This window comes from Bidens hawaiensis, unplaced genomic scaffold, assembly GCF_021521415.1.
Source record: "Bidens hawaiensis isolate Kalapana, Puna unplaced genomic scaffold, B.hawaiensis_p1.1 tig00023827_1, whole genome shotgun sequence".
Classification (NCBI taxonomy): Eukaryota; Viridiplantae; Streptophyta; class Magnoliopsida; order Asterales; family Asteraceae; genus Bidens; species Bidens hawaiensis.
The window spans coordinates 83,341-103,922 of record NW_027493748.1 but is presented as its reverse complement, the minus strand read 5'-3'; the positions used below and the strand labels follow the sequence as shown (position 1 = coordinate 103,922).

The window sequence follows — 20,582 nt, the reverse complement described above, 5'->3', positions numbered from 1 at the left end:
CGTGTTCGTCATAAACCAAAACGTTACCAAGTAAGTATTATATGTTTTTGATTCACTTCTCTTCAATTAACAAAATCCCTAACATAATTTAAACCAACATGGAACGAATCAAGATGATTAGATGCTAGGGTTTTGAATAATGGAGATGATGAAGTTTTCATATTAAGTTATATATATCTGTTTGTCTTTAAACCAACAAACCAACTTGGTCCGGTGGTTAAGTCTCTCGTGCAAAACCTGGAGGACCCGGGTCCGAACCCGGGTCATAGCAGTTTCGTAAATTCATTTTTTTTGAACCAATTCTTATTTTGTTTTACCAAATAAATATTAAAAATCATAATAATATCATAAATTTTTTTACCAAATAAAAACTTTATAAATGAAATATAAAATATATTTTAATCACTTTTCCTTTTAAAAACCCAACTTTCATTTTCGCAAGCCATATTTAAAATCCGTTTATTTATTAAAACGCAAACTCTAATTCTTTAGAACGCTTTCGTTGAAAACATGAAAATATAAATTCTTCGTGTAAACGTTAGTCTAAGTGTTTTTTTTTTGCAAACATCTAACTTCGTATCTTTTTCGTTGCGCCCTTTACATCGTAATATTAACCGGATTTCTGTTAAATAGAAATATTATTAAAATAATCAAAAACTATAAAAATAGTAATTTTATATAATAAAATAATAACTAACTTCTAAATAAATTCATACTTCGGTGATATTATAATAATAACTAAAACCTAAATAAATTTATACTATTATTAAACTATTCGCTAACATGTAATACACTTTTAGCATGTAAAATCCGTACCTTGTAATATCGTAACTCTCATATTAGTGTTAAAAGTTATAATATTAAAACATTATAAATCATTAAAATGCTAATTAACGCAATATTCCGTTAACCAAATATTTACAACATTTTCAATCCCGATAGTTAGATTTTGTTTGTGTTTTATTTATAGTTCTTGAAGTTCGGTTGCTTCGGTTTCGTATTATGCTTTCGACTTTTATTACAAGTTGTCTTCGAGTTCGAGGTGAGTTTCTCACCACCCCCTTTTTAAATGTTTTCATATTTTGGGGTAGCATATGTATCATACAAAACTTTAAATATATACGATATTGCTTACAAACTACAATTCATTACATGGACTTGTGTGTTTACGTGATTACTTGCTCAGAATTACTTGCTCAGTGGTTGCCAATAAGTATGATCATACGCCCCCCTTTGCACTCAGGTCCATTTGTATCTAGTGGAAAAGGGACCCCATATCCGAGTACGTTGGTAGCCCCAACTGGAAAGGACCTTCGTTTGTTCTTTGAACTCAGGTCCATTGCATCGAGTGTAAAGAACCCTTATGTGCTCATTTCACAAGTTTCATGGAATTGTATGATTTTTACGTATTATAACAAACTGTGTGAATCTCACCAGCTATGTTCATAGCTGACTTTATTTTATACATATGTTACAGGTGTATTGATACGAAGATAAAAGTTAGAAGACACATAGCATTCCTATAGGATATTCAAAGAACAACTCATCTTTTGTTTTTTTATTTGTTACAACTTATATTATTTGATTAATTTGTGTTACATGAATATTTAAATGAAATAATGTTATTATGGTCACCTAATAGTGTCACGTGTGTTTGAGAAATATGTACGTTACACTTAGGCGTTTACGCTTTAGCCGGGGTTTTACAATTCGAAACCTAACCAACTTGCCGCCGTTGCTGTCTCCGGCAAAGTCCACCCTCATCAATCGTGCACCATTCAAGGTAATTGACACATCATTCGACTCGTTTTTATCCTCTTAACAAAAGCCCTATGCTTATTTTGTAAATCGTGTAACATTGATTTCAAATTTTTTGAAAATAAAATCAGGTTTGGTATATAGGGATTGGCCATGAAAGAAAATGAAATCTACTTCATTTTCTAATTTTCGATGTATTTTGAAGAGGGAGGGAGACGGTGTGACGATATTAGGGAGAATGGAGGCAGGTTGCAGGTTTCTGGCAAGTTTCCGGCCGGAAAAGAAGGTCCACGTCAGCAAATCACTAACGGAGTTAACATCCGTTAGTCGCGGCCCGTTAAAAACAAATACAGACGGTCAGCAGGCAAGTGTAAAGTTGGGACTGATATTTACCAATAGGCCATAGTTGGGATTATTTAAAACCAATATTCCTAATTTTTATAATATTTGTTTATAAAAACCGTGATGTTTTATAAAAAAAAAATCAAACGATAGGGTATTATATTTAAAAAAATTTTTTGTGGTGACCGGTAGCTCCTTGGAAAAATAATTTGGCAGTGACCGCGCTTAATACCTATAAAAATTTTCAGGAAAAATCACAAAATTTAGCCTATTAACGGAGAAAACGACAGTGACCGGGACCACTCCGGATCCCTCTAAAGCTGCGCCCCTGTTTAAAACATTACACATAGCGTAATAGAAAAAGAGTGTTTGTGACACTTCGTTGTGGGTCATTGAACGTGGACAAACTTTGATGATAAACAGTCCTCTTCCGATTACAATCCCGTTACTTAATACAAATTATATTAAATATTATAAATAATTTGTATATACAAATGTGTATAGAGATATTTTCATTAAAAAATGTTAATTATACTTAGGGTACCAAGGGCATAAACCGAGCAAGCCGCGCGGCAACTAATCATTCACTTTCGGTTTCATAACTAACCGATTGTACTAGGGTGGTGTTCGGCATGCACAAAACTATCCGACTTCCACAACAAGCGTTCTTCTTCATTTTCACAATCGGTTTCACTAACCGAATTTGTTTGTTGATTTCACAAATTGAGTCGATTTCATCGGTGTTACCGAACAAGATGATGATCCGATACACTAACTGGATGGTGCCCAAAAATTTTGATGTTTCATTATGTAAATTGTGAGCATACCATAAAGGTTCGGCAAGAATAAAGGACATAGGCAGTAACACATCATAGGCTTGTTAGGTATTCAAGTTATGTTGTTGAGTTATTAGATATGGCTAATATTTTGGATGGTTGAGTGCTAGGTGTCTCGATGGTTAAGTGCTATGTGGCTTATCTCCAAGTCTTGATGTAAAACTACTATCGAGTCGGGGTTCTCACCGGAAGCAGCCTCTCTATTCCTACAAGGTGTCGGTAAGGTTGTCTACATCGTACCCTCCTTAGACCCTGCCATAGCTTTGCTATTTGTGGGATTTACTGAGTACGATGATAATGATTTCCCATGTAAAATACAAACAAACGTGCTCAATAAATACCACTCATACCAAGCTATTGATAGAGTTTTGAGATATTGGAGTGTGTGTGAAGAGGTAGGTCCCAGCAGAGCACAGTTGGACCCGCAAGACTCACCTTGAACAGGGACGTTTGCGCAACGACCAACTGCTCCCGCAGGACCCACCATGCTCAGAGAACCTTACGCGCAGTACGCCAGCTGTACCCGCAGGGAAAGCCTCCCAATGGTGAAGTACCCCGCCTGTTCCCGCAACTGCGGATACAAGCCATCAGGGAAGGCTACCCGCACTAACAGCAAGGCTACATGCACAAGGCATTAGCTACTTCAGTAGTCACATGAAGGAATGAGCAAGGCGGGAATACTCCCGCCTAAATGAGCCAGTCCGTATGCTTCTGGAAGATCTTTCGTACTATACCTACTAAGGTATGGGCAGAACAGACGATTTGACCAGAACAGCCCATGAACCAATCACAGGGTGACAGCTCACCGACAACAGTACGAGGAGGAGCACCCTCTAGTACTGTTTGTCACTATTAGCCGCTGCCTACTCACCAACCCTTACGATGGGACGTGCGCAGCCTACAGTTGGTGGAACAGTGCGTAACCGGCAGTAAAGGAACAGTGTACAGCCGACCTTGTTACTGTTGGCCGTAGCCTATCCACCAACCAGCATGGCCTGTGCGTAGTCCACTGTTGGAGGAACAGGAATACTATTCAGCCGGCTACACCTTCTTGGAAACCTACCTTCGGCTATAAATACCCCAAATGGTATGATCATCTCATCTTATCTTATATCTTATATCTGATATCTCACTCTCGTCTAGCAATCTCTTAATATACAGTTATATTCAGAGCAATCTAGTCTGATTCTCACGCCGGAGGGTGGTCACAAGGAGGAACCCCCCCTTCTCAGTGACGAGCTTAAGGTGTCTGTTTTGCAGGTCCCCTGAAGAACAACCTTCTCTGCTGGACCTCATCCTCGTGGGAAACATTACTTAACCCCCAGATTATCCATAATCTGCCCCGGGTCACTTAGTGTTTCTTCATTGGCGCCATCCGTGCATAAAAGCTAGAACTAATTCTTAGTTTTTTCAAAATCTGAAGAAATGGTTAACGTTACTCCGGTCCCAAGGCCAGTAAATGACCAAGAAACCCTGGTAACCACAACCCCAGCAACTGGGGGGAACACCGGCGGTTATACAAATCTTACGAACACTACCCCGGTTACCCAAGCCGGGGCAAGTGCAGTAAATATTCCACTGGGGTTCACTGACGCCCAGTTGGAGAAACGAACGAAGGTCCCTCGCCAAACACTAGATCAAGTTAAGGCGTGGGCCGAAGCACGTCAGAAAGAGTTCCAAGCTGAGTTGGATGAACGCTTGCGTTCAGTTCAACAGGCTGACGAATTCGGCAGTACTCGCCAACATCTCAATATGAACAGTGAGTGCGAGTACTCAGACGATGAGCGGGAGGAATCCGATACCGACGCAAACCCTCGCCATAAGGCAAAAGGGAAGCGTAAGGAAACGGACTTCCAACCGACAAGGAATTTTGGGGAAGCCTTTAAACCAACAAATGCGGAGAGAAACCCGCGTGACTTCTCCAAAACCTTTAGACCAACTGCTGCAAATGCAGGAAAGTCTAAGTTCGCAAGGGACATTGCGGAAGCAATCGCCCCGAGAAGTGCCAAACAAATGTCCAACATCGGCACTTATGATGGCCTATCCGACCACTTGAACAGATTCATTGCGGGGGCAACCGTCAGTAACTGGACGGAACCCACGTGGGGTTATATGTTCCAGATGACTCTGGTTGGAGCAGCCAGGGCATGGTTCGATCGTTTACCGGTCCACCACATTATGATTGGGCGGACTTTCAAAACAAGTTCAGCCAACACTTCAGCCAACAGAGGAAATATACTGAAGAACAGTGGACGATCCTCAACTGCGTCAGAGAGGAGGATGAATCTTTACTAGACTTCATCACTCGCTTCAACTCCAAAAAGCTAAGTCTGGGCAACATAAGTGAAGATCTTGTTCGCGCTGCTTTCATCCAGGGCGCCGAATACCCAGAGCTTATCCGCACATTGACGGGTAAGGACGGCATGCCATCCACATGGGATGCCATCATGACGGCGGCCAAGCGCTTTGCCGAGACGGAGAAGCAACTGGGAAGGGATCTTCCCCAGAGTACACACCTCTACACGCAAAGGACTAGAGAAAACAATGTTCGGATCGCCCGGCAGAACAAAAAGAGGAAGCTAGGTATTTGGCAGTCAAGGGTAAACTTTGACACCTCATCCAGCTCTCACCCTCTTGTTGGCGGAAGAAACAACACACACCCTTCAAGCCAAAAACACCTGTGGACGCCACTCACCAAAAGCGTCACGGAGATATTTGCCACTGAAAAGCTACCATGGCCAAAAGCTCCAATGATCCGGCAGCGACCTAATGCGGATCAGAGTAAATCCTGTGACTTCCACGGGACAAAAGGTCATAGTACGGAAGAGTGTACATCCTTGAAGGATATTGTTGAAGCATTCGTCAAGGATGGAAGACTGGCACACCTGGTGGCATCAATCAAGAAGGGAGGAAGGAACGACAACCGGTACCGAGGCAACGGACGAAAGCCCGTTGACATCAGCATCAACATGGTTCATGGTAAGATCAGAGGAAGAAAAAGGCGAACGACGGAACCATGTGCGTGGAAGGAAGCTGAGGTGCGCTTCCCGCGAGTGCCAGGAGGACCCAGCAAAGAAGGCCCTATCGTCATCAAAAGCCAGCTGGGGCACTACATCACTTCTCGCACTCTTGCTGACAACGGCGCCTCGTCAACGGTGATGTACAGGCAGTTCTTCGACAAGCTAGATGACGAAGACAGGGAACGCCTGGAAACGATCTGCGCCTCGATGGAAGGGTTCGATGGCAGCACAAACACCCCCCTGGGTATCCTATCTTTCCCCGTCACTCTTACGGACGGGAATCACTCACGCACAGAAGACGTGGATTTTGTCGTAATGAGGAAGCCACACCACACATACGACATTCTCTTCGGAAGAGACGGGATGGCAAGATTCAACGCCGTGGTATCCTCAGTCCACGGCATGATGGGATGGCCAACAGCTGAGGGTGTAGCGATGATCACCGGCATTCCCCAGGTATGCATCGCATCTGTCTCATCTAAACCCAAACCAAAGATGGCTAAACCAACCATCACCGAACCAGAAAGATGGGCCTTCAACGGCAAGTACCCTGACCAGGCCGTTTCCATCGGCCCAACAGTTGTTGATCCCACACGCACCTTACTCAAGCGCTTATTACAAAAAACGCTGACATCTTCGCGTGGACACCAGCTGAAATGACTGGTGTACCCCGAAGTAAGGCAGAGCATAAGCTCAAATGCGATCCGGCTGTTACGCCGATCGTACAAAAGCGCAGAGTAATGGGGCCAGAACAAACTAACGCGTGTAGAACCCAAGTCAAGGAACTCCTTGACGCAGGCATCGTACGCGTTAGTAGATATCAAACTTGGGTTGCAAATCCCGTTATGGTACCGAAGAATAACAAACAATGGCGCATGTGCATAGATTTCAAGGACTTGAACAAAGCATGCCCCAAAGATTGTTATCCGTTACCCGAAATTGATCTTAAGGTGGATTCGTTGGCACCGTTCCGCCGTAAATGCTTCCTGGACGCATATAAGGGGTACCATCAAATCCACATGGCCGTTGATGATCAGGACAAAACCGCTTTTCGGACTCCCGATGGCACATTTTGTTACCAAATGATGCCATTCGGACTTAAGAATGCCGGGTCCACATACCAACGCCTGATGGACAACCAGTTTCATGCCCAAATTGGGAGGAACTTGGAAGTCTACATGGATGACTTGGTCATCAAAAGCCCTGACCCAGAAGCGATGTTGAAAGACATCGAAGAAACTTTCAACACGCTCAGGAAGATAAACATGAAGCTCAACCCGAGCAAGTGTGCCTTTGGAATGGAAGAAGGGAAGTTCTTGGGGGTCATCGTCACTAAAGATGGCTTCAGAGCGAACCCTGAAAAGGTCGAAGCCATTATCAAAATGGAATCACCTACTACCATCAAACAGGCTCAGACACTGAATGGACGACTAGTGGCACTTAATCGCTTTTTGGCAAACCACGCGGATAAGTCGTTTCCCTTCGTGTCAACGTTGAGAAACTGTTTAAAGAAAACGCACTTCCGCTGGACACCAGAAGCGGAAGCAGCTTTTCAGGAGATTCGGTCACGCTTGATCGAACTCCCAACGCTCACAACACCAAAAGCGGGAGAGGAGCTAATCCTATACCTTTCCGCAACAGATAGAGCAACCGGGGCAGTCCTGCTAGTAGAGCGAAAAGGCATCCAGATGCCAATCTATTATGTCAGTCGTATCCTAACAGACGTAGAAACCCGGTACTCTACCCTAGAAAAATTAGTCTTAGCACTTATACACGCTTCACGCAGGTTAAGACGATATTTCCAGGGTCACCCAATCACCATTCTCTCCAACTTCAAACTTGCAAACGTTCTAGGCAAACCCGAGTTATCGGGACGCCTAGCTAAATGGGCAATTGAGTTGGGGGAGTACGCGATAAAGTATAAGCCAAGACCAGCCATAAAAGGCCAGGTTTTGGCCGACTTTATTGCAGAAGTGCCTGCATCGCGGGAAAAAGAGTGCCAGGAAGAGGCTCAACCCTCTCCAGCACAAGACATCAATGATGTCTGGCGACTCTACACTGATGGAGCAGCCAGTAACGAGGGTTCAGGCGCAGGGCTGAAACTAACCAACCCAGCAGGCCAAGAATACACTTACGCTATTCGACTGGATTTTCCAAGTACGAATAACGAAGCTGAGTATGAGGCATTCTTGGCTGGGCTGAGAATTGCGCGTAAGATGGGAGTGAAACACTTGGAAGCCCACGTGGATTCCATGTTAGTAGCCAATCAAATCAACGGGACGTACACGGCCGTGAACGACACAATGTCCCTGTACCTCGCACAAGCAAAATCCCTTATGCGCGATTTCAACGACTGCAAAGTCATACACGTCAAGCGAAGTGAAAACAAATCTGCGGATGCGTTAAGCAAGCTTGCATCGTTAGCCTTCACCCACTTAGGAAAGGACATCCGCATTGAACTCCTCGAGACACCTTCGGTCCCGCACAAGGAAATTTGTGTCATCCAAACCGGCACAGAAACATGGATGACACCAATAATAAAATACCTTGCGGCAGGTACACTACCAGAGTCAAAAACACAGGCAAGAAAACTACGCTGTAAAGCACTGAATTATCAACTCATCGATGACATCCTTTACAGACGTAACTTTCTTGGCCCACTCTTAAGATGCGTGGACAACCAAGATGCTGACTACCTCCTAAGGGAAGTACACGAAGGCATCTGTGGAATACACGCAGGTCCCCGCGCTGTTGTTGCTAAGCTAAACAACGCGGGATACTTTTGGCCGGGGATGCATACGGATGCGCTGGCATATATCAGAAAATGCAGGTCTTGCCAGCTCCACGCACCCAACACGCACCGCCCGAAGAATGAACTTGTTCCAGTCACCTCTTCATGGCTATTTCAGAAGTGGGCCATCGATGTGACAGGCCCATTTCCTACAGCAGCAGGAAATGTTCAGTTCCTAGTGGTAGCCATCGACTACTTCACCAAGTGGATAGAAGCAAAACCCTCAGCCCAAACAACCGCGAAACATATCAAAAAATTTATTTGGGAATTTATTATTTGTCGTTTTGGACTTCCACAGAATTTGGTGAACGATAACGGCACCAACTTTGCTGACAAGAAGCTACAACAGTGGCTGAAAGAACTTCAAATCACCCACACCTTTACCTCAGTGGCACACCCGCAAGGTAATGGTGAGGTGGAAAGAGCAAATAAGAGCATCGTCGAAGGCATAAAGAAAAGACTCTTGGAACACAGATCCGGCTGGGTGGACGAGCTTCCGCACGTCCTTTGGGCAAACAGAACGCTGAAGAAGGCCAGTACGGGAGAAACCCCGTTCAGTCTCACTTATGGCACTGAAGCCATGGTCCCGGTCTAAATTGGTTTACCCTTACCAAGGGTCTTGATTCAGCCAGAAGACAATGATGCGGAAAGACGGTTAGATCTTATGCTAACCGAGGAACGCAAAGACTTAGCCGCAGTGCGTGAAGAGAACTACAAGCGACAAATGCAAAAGTACTACAACACGCGGGTAAAACTCTGCAACTTCAATATAGGAGACTACATACTGCGTAACAACGAGGCTTCGAACCAAGAACGCCCAGGAAAGCTGGCCCCGGTCTGGGAAGGGCCATACCTTATCAAAGAAGTTCTGAGAAAAGGCGCGTACCGGCTCGAAAGGCTTGATGGCACTCCCATCCCAAGAACATGGAATGGAGCTCAATTACGCAAATGTTATATGTAGATCAATTCCAAACTTGTAAAGAAAAGGCCTAGAGCCACTTCTAATGGAAATGATTCTCCTTTCACAATGTGTTAATAGCCTTACCTTTATACTTATGAACTTCCCACACTTATGTGCCGGTATTCACCGCATAAATAGGGGAAGAAGTAAGTCGTTACGTGTGGAAGGCGGCAAAACCCGCATAAACACAACGGTAAAAATTTCAAGTTTTAAGGAAAACCTACACGCAGGTCAGATGTAAGTAAAGTTTAGCCATCCTTGTAAGTGCAAGTGACGGTCTTACCCGCACAATCACGAACAAGGAAGCAAAACTTCAACCTATCATCTACCACGTTCAAAGGTTAACTTATTCTGAACACTTAGAAAATTTCAAAGGAAAAGATAAGGAAAACTTCCATGCAGGTCAGATATAAGTAAAGTTAAGCCATCCTGCTAAGTGTAAGTGACGGTCGTACCCGCACAATCATGAAAGAGGAAGCGAAACAAACTTATAATTTGCCACGTTAAAAAGTTAACTTATCTAAGTACTAAAGAAATTGCTAAGTTAGATCAAAACATGCGTAAAATAAACAAGGCAAAGAACTAACACAATCTTTATTCCATCAAATTCAAATATTACAAAGATAGCTATACAAAAGCAAAAATCTACGCTAATGGTGGAAAGGGATCTTCAGAATCAAGCTTCAGGACCACTTCCACTTGGACCCGCTCCATCAGTAGAGCGTGGTGGTTCAAGGAAAGCTCTAAGGATAGCTAGCCCATCATCAGCAGCAGCGACTTCGTTCACCTTCTCCACCACCGGATGCGGGAAGGCGGCATACTGGTTCACTGCTTGGTCATAAACAGCTTCAGTATCCACATCATACAAAGGGAAGTTGGAAGGCGGGATGCCTTTCTCAACGAACCCTAGACCAAGCAGGAAGCCGGCCTTTTCCCCATCCTCATGAGAAGCGTTGAGGGCTGCGCTCATAGCATCGTCATAAGACGTCTCTGAGAAGACCCGATGCACAACCTACAAAGAAAAAATACAAGTATCAGAACCTTTTCTATTTACAAAGAAAAGCGTAAAGACATTAAAAGCTTACCTGAGACAACGCTTCTCGAAGAAGCCATTCCTTGGCAACCAGAGCTTCTTGGAGGGCGGCTTGAGCTTGGGTACAGGCGCGTTCGGCTTCACTTTTATTAAGGTTGGCAAGCAACACTTCCTTTGCAGCAGCCTCTTCGACGCCCTTTAGCTTCCGCTCAGTGTGGTCAAGCACGCCCCTCTGGTCCAGGATCTCTTGGAGCTTCTTCGCGTCCTCCATCGACAAGGCATCATGAGCCTGTTGAAGCGCCTCTAATTTAGCTTTAAGTTCCTCATTCTCGAGGCGTAGAGGCTCAGCAACAGCTTCAGCCTTGGTGGCCCTTTCAGTTGCGTTCCTAGCAGTTTCCTTAGCCAGCCGAAGCTGTTCGTTAACAGCTTGGGCAGCCTTGGAACGGGCCTCGAGACGGGCCTGAACCTCAACTTCAAGGGCCTTGAACGCCTTCTCCTTCTCAGCAGCCGCGGCGGAGAGCCTCCTATTCTCCTCCCGGACAGCCCGCGCTTGAGCCACCTCTTGAATACGAGCTGCTTTTAACTTGTCGTTTTCACGACAAAGCAGCTCGACGCGCGGCTGCATCCGGGCCAGGAGAACCCGAAGCTCATTGGTTAGCCTACCATCCAGGTAGCTAGCCATGGCTTCCCCCAACGCACCACTGGGAGCTGCGTGACGAGCCCAATCCACGCACTCCACAGGGGTGCGAAGGGTTGTTCCTCGGCGGATGTTCCATCGTGGAACATACACTTCATTGGAATCCGACACTGCAAAAAACAAAAAGCAGTTAGGAAAAGATGATATATAAAAAAAAATATAATAATAGGCCAAGAGAACCCTACGCACCTGTAGGGTCAATAACAGGCCGATAGCCGCCAAACCCGTCACCTGAACCCAAGAGAAACCCGTCCAAGAGGTCAGGTAGACGGGAAGGAGGCAGAGGTTGGCTAGAAGCCCCATGCATACCTGAAGGATCGGCCGTCGAGGCCGATGACGGAGGAGGCATGTTGAAGTCCGCCGCGGTCGCCGCTGCGGAGTCCGCAGCAAAAGTAACCGCCGGCTCGGTGAAAGATGCGGTAAAAATGGCACTCACAGCCGGCGGTGACGTCATCACAGCTGGAACAGTCGGCTCAAAGGAGTGAGCAACTGAACCAGCGGAAGCAGGCGCAGGCGCCTGGGTCGTCGTCTCAGGTAGGCTGACCAAGCCTACCGTCATGGGCGGAGGGGTACTCTCCGCTCCACCCTGGAATGCGTCAACATCCACGCCTGCACAAAGAAGATAAGTATTAATGATGGAAGACTATGAAGTTAAAGAAAGGAAGTTTGTACTTACGGGTTTTCTTGAGCCTGAAAATGCGGACGGGCGGGGATGAACCCGATGGAGCCGGCCTCTTCACGCCGGTCACCATTGTCATCCTGGGCCCTCCGGAGGTAACAATCGTCGCAGCCTCCGGAGCTGTGGTCTTATCACCACCGGGATTCCCCGCCACCTCTTCGCTCTCGGTCTCCGAATCAGACCGAGGCGCCGGATCGGCAGTGGAGGCCACCTTCTCCTTCCCCTTTCCGCCGGCAGCCTTCTTCTTCCGCACCAACGGAGGACCATCTGCGGATTCCTCATCAGAACATACGATTAGAGGAATTCCAGCAGAGGTTTCAACATTGAGGGGTCGAGGGTTGAATAGCGCCTTACCTGGCCGCCTGGCGCTTAGGATCTCGTGGCCTAGCGGGTAGACCTCCACGAACCGATCCGCCGTTTATTCTAGGATGAGCAACTCGTTCTCGTCTAGAGCGCGAGTACCCATCCGAGCGGGACCGTCAGCCTCCCGCGGGTACATGAGCGACTGCAAGTCGTTCCCCTCTGAAATAAACAGGAAAGAAGTTAGAAGAGATTCTAAATCAACAAAAAGAAACAAAGCATACCGTAAGGAACAGAGTTCGAACCGTATTCGAGGACGATCGGGATCTTTCGCGCATCCGCATCCTTCCACACCCGGCTCATCCCGAGCATTACCATCCCGGACTCCGCAAACCGGTAAACCGGAGATTGGACTCGTGATATCTTCGAAAACCATTCCGCCTCCTCGTAGTTGGAGGCGTGAAGGCTGGGAAGTGCTTGCCCATTTTTGAACTTCATGGCAAGGGGGATGGCGCGAGCGGAGACGTAGAAGAACTCCCGCTTCCACGAGCGAAGACTGCGCTCGGTTGCGCAAATCTTCAAACCCTTAATCCGGGTTATCAACGTATACCACCCCTAGATGCACCTCCAAGAGTAGAAGGTCATCAGGCGGTCAACATAGGGCTCAGTGCCCAGAATCCGGCACACCCACTCGAAGTGCCGAATCTTGGCAATCGCCATCGGGTGCACCTCGGTCAGGTGCACACCGTGCCTCTCCAGGACACGGTACACAAACTTTGTCAATGGGAACCTAAGATTCCCATAAACAAAGAATGCAGCATATACCCCGATCTTGCCTCTGGGGGCATCGTACACTGTCTGATGGGGTTCAGGAAACTCAGGCTCGAGAGACTCGAGCATGAACTTCCTGACGACGTACTGATACAGATCGACAGACAAAGCACACTGGCACTCGCCAGCAGTACTCTTGTCGTCGGCTGTAGATTCGAGATCACGAGACGACATCTTGCAGATGAAAGAAAACGATTTCGAGAAAAGGCTCGACTGAAAAGTTGAGTATTCACCGGAAATCGTTCTGAAGATGAAGAGAAAAGTGAAAGTGTGAATTACAAAGAACCCTCTCCCCCTTTATATACTAATCGCAATTAATGCGATGAATTTAATGCGGAGGAGAGAGAAAACGAAGGTGCAATGAAACTATGACACGTGGCAAAAAGCAAGCTGGCAACAGCTGTTGAAAGGATGCATACCATTAATTTCGCAGCCACGCGCCCGAAAAATCGGGCCCACGCGCCTGAAAAAGCGTCTGGAATGACCAGGTACTGTCACGTCACCATAACTTCCTGCACGTCCTGACACAGTCAGAAGAAACCGTCACACGACGTTTCAGAGGTTTGGACTGTTCTTATCCTTTCACCAACTCTTCGAATTTCAAAAAAATTCAAAAAGATTCAAAAGTAAGCGGGAAAATACCCCTTACCTTGGCAACCAAGTAACCATAAGACGGGTGCGGGTACAGTGTCAAGGCAAAACCCTTCACATACTTAGCACCCGCAGGGAATTGACGCCAGGAATACCTTGGAAGTAAAGTAACCGTAAGACGAGTGCGGGTACAGTGTCAAGGCAAAACCCTTCACATACTTAGCACTCTGTAGGGAATTCAAACCAAGAAGGATCTTCTGGGCCATGCTTGCGGAAACGGGAATAACATCCCCGCATGACGGGAACGTCGAGAACTATATTGTTTGAAACTCCATGATGGGATTGGTGGTTTTAGCATAATTGATCAATATGTTGAAAACTACCAAAACCCCATGGAGAATCCACACAAGTGGGACTCAACGCTCCTGACTTGCGAGGAGGTTACAAACCTACCCGCTTCACACCCAAAGATCAAGCAGAAAAGTCGGGAATTTCTGCGTGACATCAGGAAAACCGCGGGAAGAATCACCACGGAAAACCTAAAAACTAAACCCTTTTCAAAACCCCTTGCTAAGTCCAAAAGTTCACCTCACTTATTAATAATTCATGAGAAGAACATTGGACTGGGGGGACTTGAAGAGGTAGGTCCCAGCAGAGCCCAGTTGGACCCGCAAGACTCACCTTGAACAGGGACGTCTGCGCAACGACCAACTGCTCCCGCAGGACCCACCATGCTCCGAGAACCTTACGCGCAGTACGCCAGCTGTACCCGCAGGGAAAGCCTCCCAATGGTGAAGTACCCCGCCTGTTCCCGTAGCTGCGGATACAAGCCATCAGGGAAGGCTACCCGCACTAACAGCAAGGCTACACGCACAAGGCATTAGCTACTTCAGTAGTCACATGAAGGAATGAGCAAGGCGGGAATACTCCCGCCTAAATGAGCCAGTCCGTATGCTTCTGGAAGATCTTTCGTACTATACCTACTAAGGTATGGGCAGAACAGACGATTTGACCAGAACAGCCCATGAACCAATCACAGGGTGACAGCTCACCGACAACAGTACGAGGAGGAGCACCCTCTAGTACTGTTTGTCACTATTAGCCGCTGCCTACTCACCAACCCTTACGATGGGACGTGCGCAGCCTACAGTTGGTGGAACAGTGCGTAGCCGGCAGTAAAGGAACAGTGTACAGCCGACCTTGTTACTGTTGGCCGTAGCCTATCCACCATCCAGCATGGCCTGTGCGTAGTCCACTGTTGGAGGAACAGGAATACTATTCAGCCGGCTACACCTTCTTGGAAACCTACCTTCGGCTATAAATACCCCAAATGGTATGATCATCTCATCTTATCTTATATCTTATATCTGATATCTCACTCTCGTCTAGCAATCTCTTAATATACACTTATATTCAGAGCAATCTAGTCTGATTCTCACGCCGGAGGGTGGTCACAAGGAGGAACCCCCCCCTTCTCAGTGACGAGCTTACGGTGTCTGTTTTGCAGTCCCCTGAAGAACAACCTTCTCTGCTGGACCTCATCCTCGTGGGAAACATTACTTAACCCCCAGATTATCCATAAATACCCCGAGTTTTGAGATATTGGAGTGTGTGTTATGACTTGCCAAACGACTCTGTCAAAGTGCCATCTAAGCATGGTTTCGTGGTAAACACCATTACATGCACGTCTCGGAAGAGGAGCCTATAAGGAGGATGTCAACCGTGAAGGGCAAAAGACCATGATCTTTCTTCCTTTTAAGTATTTATTAATCTATATATATATTAGATTATAATAAAGATATGCGACCTTTCATTATCAGCCTTCAGACACTGTTATATTAACTATCCTTTACCGCCGTTCAATAATTTAACTTTATCGGCAACATTCTCCGGCGGAATGTCAATGACATCCGGCGCATTGAAGGCATCCACCATTACCAACATTAAATCGTCCGTTATCTATTATCTATTTCTATCAGCAAAAATCTCAATCCGTTACCATCAGCAAATCCCCACGGTTTCTTGAAAACCACCACAAATCCCCCGAATCTCGATCATTCCTATTCAAACTTAGGGTTCATACTTTACATATTTAGGTTTTTGACTCAATTATGCATACAAATTCAATTAAAGCCGTTGAATGTTTAGGTAGGTGAATCATCTCCACTCTCCACTGAGTTGCAGGTAATTCAGTTATTCAATTCTAGCTATTTAATTCAACTCGACGATCACGTAACTGTTGCGTAGTTTATCTCATAATTTAGGGCATACATTGATGAATCAGCCTTTTGATTTGGTTTGACCACTCTCTTGGGTACATCATGTGTATGCTTTAATTTATGAGTTGCGATCTACATTTTGAGTTCTTTAGGAGGTCTGAGCGAATTATTGTATTTGTTAATGGTAGGCCTAATTCAATGTCAAATTTATTAAATTTAATCTAGTTTAAGTGGAATTGAGTGGTGATGCTTGTTAATTGTTACAATGAATGTAGATTCAAGGTTTCAAGTGTTCGTTCCATCTATGACGACTGCCGCTATAATGTGAATTGAGTTAATTAGCATGTTTGTATCCAAATTCGAACATGCATTTAGATCTAATTTTGTCCTCATGTAACATCTCGGATTTTTCAAACCCGTATTCGTTTGCGAATAAACCGACCCAGAAACATTTTTAGATCTTTATTGTTATTGGAAATTAAATATTTATAAGAATTTAAGTTTCTAATATTCAATTTAGGCCCTTCATATTTTAAAAGATGTTCAATTCTTAATTTATGCATAAAAGATTCATTAATTATCCAATTCTCAAACTCCAAGGACTAAAAGTGTCAAAAATCAAATTCCTTTCATTTTGGCCCGAGCACCACGTTGTGGGAAGGCCCTCCTCCACCACGCGGCGCTATGGGCAAGCTGTTCAGATCGGTTTGTTTAAAATCGTTTCCTAGTTTGTTTTTGGCCCGAAATCGCTTATTTTTGGACGAAATCAAGTGTTTTAAAGTCCCAAGAAGTCCCTCAAAGCCTAGATACATGTCCATATACATTAACCCTTGTCCAAGAACGAAATCCTCTGTTTATTCTATTGATTTGATCATTAAAGGCCCATTCGGTTCTTAACGAATAAGTTACCATATTTAGTTCGATTTAGTGAATTCTATATAAACATAGGGAAAGTGAATACGGTGCTGTTGTGCACCTAAGCTTACACGCAAAACCATCAAAAAGACGTAGTTTTGATTACAAACAATTAAAATTTCAAATTTTATTATGTTTTATTCCCTGTTTTCCCTAAATAAATCTATAACATTCGGAATTTACTGACTCAGCCAAAAAATCAGCCTCCGTGGATTTGTAGCCTGAGTTGAAACAGATAGTTTTATTTCCTTCTGTGTTCCACAAGTCTACAATGTAGAAGTAATGTTCAAAAGAAAAAGCTACAGCTAAAAGTTTCAAATAATTTACATATCGAATATGAGAACTCCCACTTAATGCCTTTTCTTGTTTTTTATATTGATTTGGAGAACTTTTATTTCTTTTTGTATTTGGATTTAGAAAATTACGAAGCAGATGTTAAATTCATGGAGAATTTAACAATTTTATATAATAAAACTAAAGCTTTAATTGGATTACATATAAACCGCTAATTTGAATTATGATATGTGGATAATACTTTTATGTGATATATGAAGAGTGGTGACATTTTAATAAAGTGACCTTTCATCTCTAGCTATATGATTAATCCATTTTGATGAACAAGTAAAGATAATCCATTTTGATGAACAACTAAAGAAGAAAGTGCATACTGATCGATAGTAGGGATTTAATTAGGGATCCGAATTTAGTGGAGGGAAAATAGGCAACTCAAAAGATTAAATTTATATTTAAGTTTAGTCAAAACTACGTCGTTTTGATGGTTTTGCGTGTAAGCTTAGGTGCACAACAGCACCGTATTCACTTTCCTCATAAACATATCATTATTTCTCTGCCACAAATCATCCCTAAACCCTAATACACAAATCCCAGCCATCACCTACCTTTGCCATACTCCATCTTCTTTGGTTTTCATGTTATTGTTGAAGATTCAAGTTAAGACGGTTGACTTTGCTTGCTTTAGGATCTTTGACTCTTCGTTTCTCCTGATCCTTTCACTTTCTGGGTAAGTTGTAAACATAGGAATTGTTCATGCATATTTCCTAGTCAATAACCTTTAATCAATTTCAGTGGTTGAAGCGTGTTGACTGGTCAATTCGCTTAAAACCCGTTAAAGGGCAAAACAGTCAACAAGTTTGACTTTACGTTTTCTCATGCTTCTGTTCGGATTCAACGTTTGGTCCAGAAGACTTTTATTCTCGTAACAAAATTTTAAGGATACTGACCAAAGCCCGACTTCCGACTTCCTGTTCGGATTCTGGTCAGTACCAGCTCGCTTAAATCTTAACTATAACATAACTTGAGTTCTAAACGTCCGTTTGGATTGATTCTAGCGGCCACGAGCTTGTTTTTACTTACATTATCATATCGCAAAGTTTCAGGTTCTAATCATTTATCTCGTTCGACGCGTAGTGGACGACTCGCTTAATCTTTAGTTTCGTTTATCTTAATTATTAATCACTTGCCTTTAATTTAAGGTGAGCTTTATCATTCCCCTATTTTACTCAATTTTCACAACGTTTTGGGACATATGCGTATATCATAATATATATATATGTGCTTAATTGTTTATGTGCATTCGGTTAGCATATCCCCTTGTGGAGGGTTCTCATTGACCAACGCCCTATTCGATTGGAAAACGGTCTTATTATTATTTGCTCATGGTTGATTTACCGGCGCCCGATTCGCTTGGCAATGATTTAATCGACAACTTATTTGCTCATGGTTTGATTTCATTACCGCATTTATTACGTGTTGCTTATTTTTCTTATTTATTTTATTAACATTATTTTATTGCAAAACTGGTGATAAACTCACTCTACATGTGTTGTTGACAAACTCTGTTTTCTACGCATATGCAGGTTGCTTGAGTTGAAGTTTGGACACTTAGAAAGACCTTAGGGTTTATTGAAGACAAACATGAATTTAACTTGTCATATATATATATATATATATATTTATTTGAATTGTTTGTTGTATTTGAATATTGTGTGTACACATTTGAAATAAAATAAATAAATAGATATTGTCACATTTATATTATGATAGTATCTTCGAGCTGTGAGCAATCGGATCACGCCTCGACATTTCCGCCTTAGGTTGGGGTGTGACAGATTGGTATCAGAGCTGAAGGTTATAAGATAGGTCATTAGATATTGTCCTAGACATATGTTAGGAACCCTATACGTGCTTATCTAAACTGCCTTAGGTGTTATTTAATTGTTTACAACTTAATTAGATTAATTATTTTATTGTATTTTTATTTATTTATTTATTAGTTTGAGACTCGTGTATTACACGAGGAATTAACGAAACTTACAATATTTAAACGTTAAACAAAATACAATCAATAACATAATTATCATATATTGTTAATATAATTACAACTTTCATTAAAATTACAGGAATTACAAAACAAACATTAATCAAGTTGTCTACAAATAAGAAAAAAATTTCCTTGTACACTGCATTTGTGGTTGTATTGGTCAGATTACCTTGTTTATCAAGAATCAGAATCTTGAGCCCAACCTGCTTGTAACTCTTGACAAGGCGACGTATAGCTGTCCATGTGAGAACACGGGTTCTTTCAAGTACAAACCAACCCTAGATAATGATTGACCTTGGCTTTTGTTTATGGTCATTGCAAAACATACTGCAAAGGGAAGCTGTCGTCTTTGAAATTTATATGCTATTTTGTTGCCTGTTGGAGTCCGTGGTAATCTATGGATCAAAACTGTATGTCCAATGTTAGTTCCAAAAATAACTTTTGCTTCAACTACACGAGTACCCAAAGATATAATTTGTAGTCGAGTACCGTTGCATAAGCCTTCTTTCTAGTTAAGATTTCTAAGGAGCATAACAGGAACACCAACTTTTAGCACAAGCTTGTGGTTTGGTAGTCCGGATATTCTTAGACCATTAAGCAGTTTGGGCGAGTATAAAGCCGCATCAACTGTGTCATTGATATATTCTGAACTACATATGGTATCTAAACTTAAGTACTCGAATCCACCACCTGGAAAAAACTTGAGCAAACTATCATTAATCTCATCAACAATTTCGTTTGTTGGTGCAAGTATGGCTCTATCCTGAAAGTAACATTGGTTCTCGTAATTCTGTAGAATATCAGGACATACAAAGTCAAAAAGTTTAGATATAGGATCAACAGAATCTTTTATAAGTAGATCGTCAGGTATATCTATCGTTGCAACACCATCATTAGGACCGCCAACATTACCTTCACTCATGGTTGTAAAAGTCGTTAGGTGGTCCTAGGCGGTCGACTAGGGAGTCGCGAGTACTTGGGTGTATTCGGGGATTACTCGAAAAATACCTACGGAGTACTCGACCGAGGCGGGAGTACTCGATCTAGGCGGGGAGTATTCGGCCACCTACTCGGGAGTTTTACAACATTGCCTTCACCTATATCTAAAAGCCATTTTGCAAATTATTTGTTTCTTCAACATCAGATGATGGCTTACCCATAGTTAATCTTAGGTTTTTTGTTAATCTCAAGACATTGCATTCACTCAATATGTTAGAAGAACATACAGAGGCGTTTACTATGTCTTGTCTAGTGTCTTTTTGAACTAC

The 20,582-nt window shown here is 43.5% G+C and overlaps 1 protein-coding gene across 1 annotated transcript; it reads right to left on the bottom strand.

Annotated features, from left to right (window-relative positions):
• Positions 1 to 19,822: 19,822 nt before the first annotated feature.
• Positions 19,823 to 20,236, bottom strand: LOC143568190 (uncharacterized). Its single transcript, XM_077054403.1, has one exon. It carries the CDS (start codon positions 20,234 to 20,236, stop codon positions 19,823 to 19,825), a length of 414 nt encoding a protein of 137 aa, XP_076910518.1.
• Positions 20,237 to 20,582: the final 346 nt, after the last annotated feature.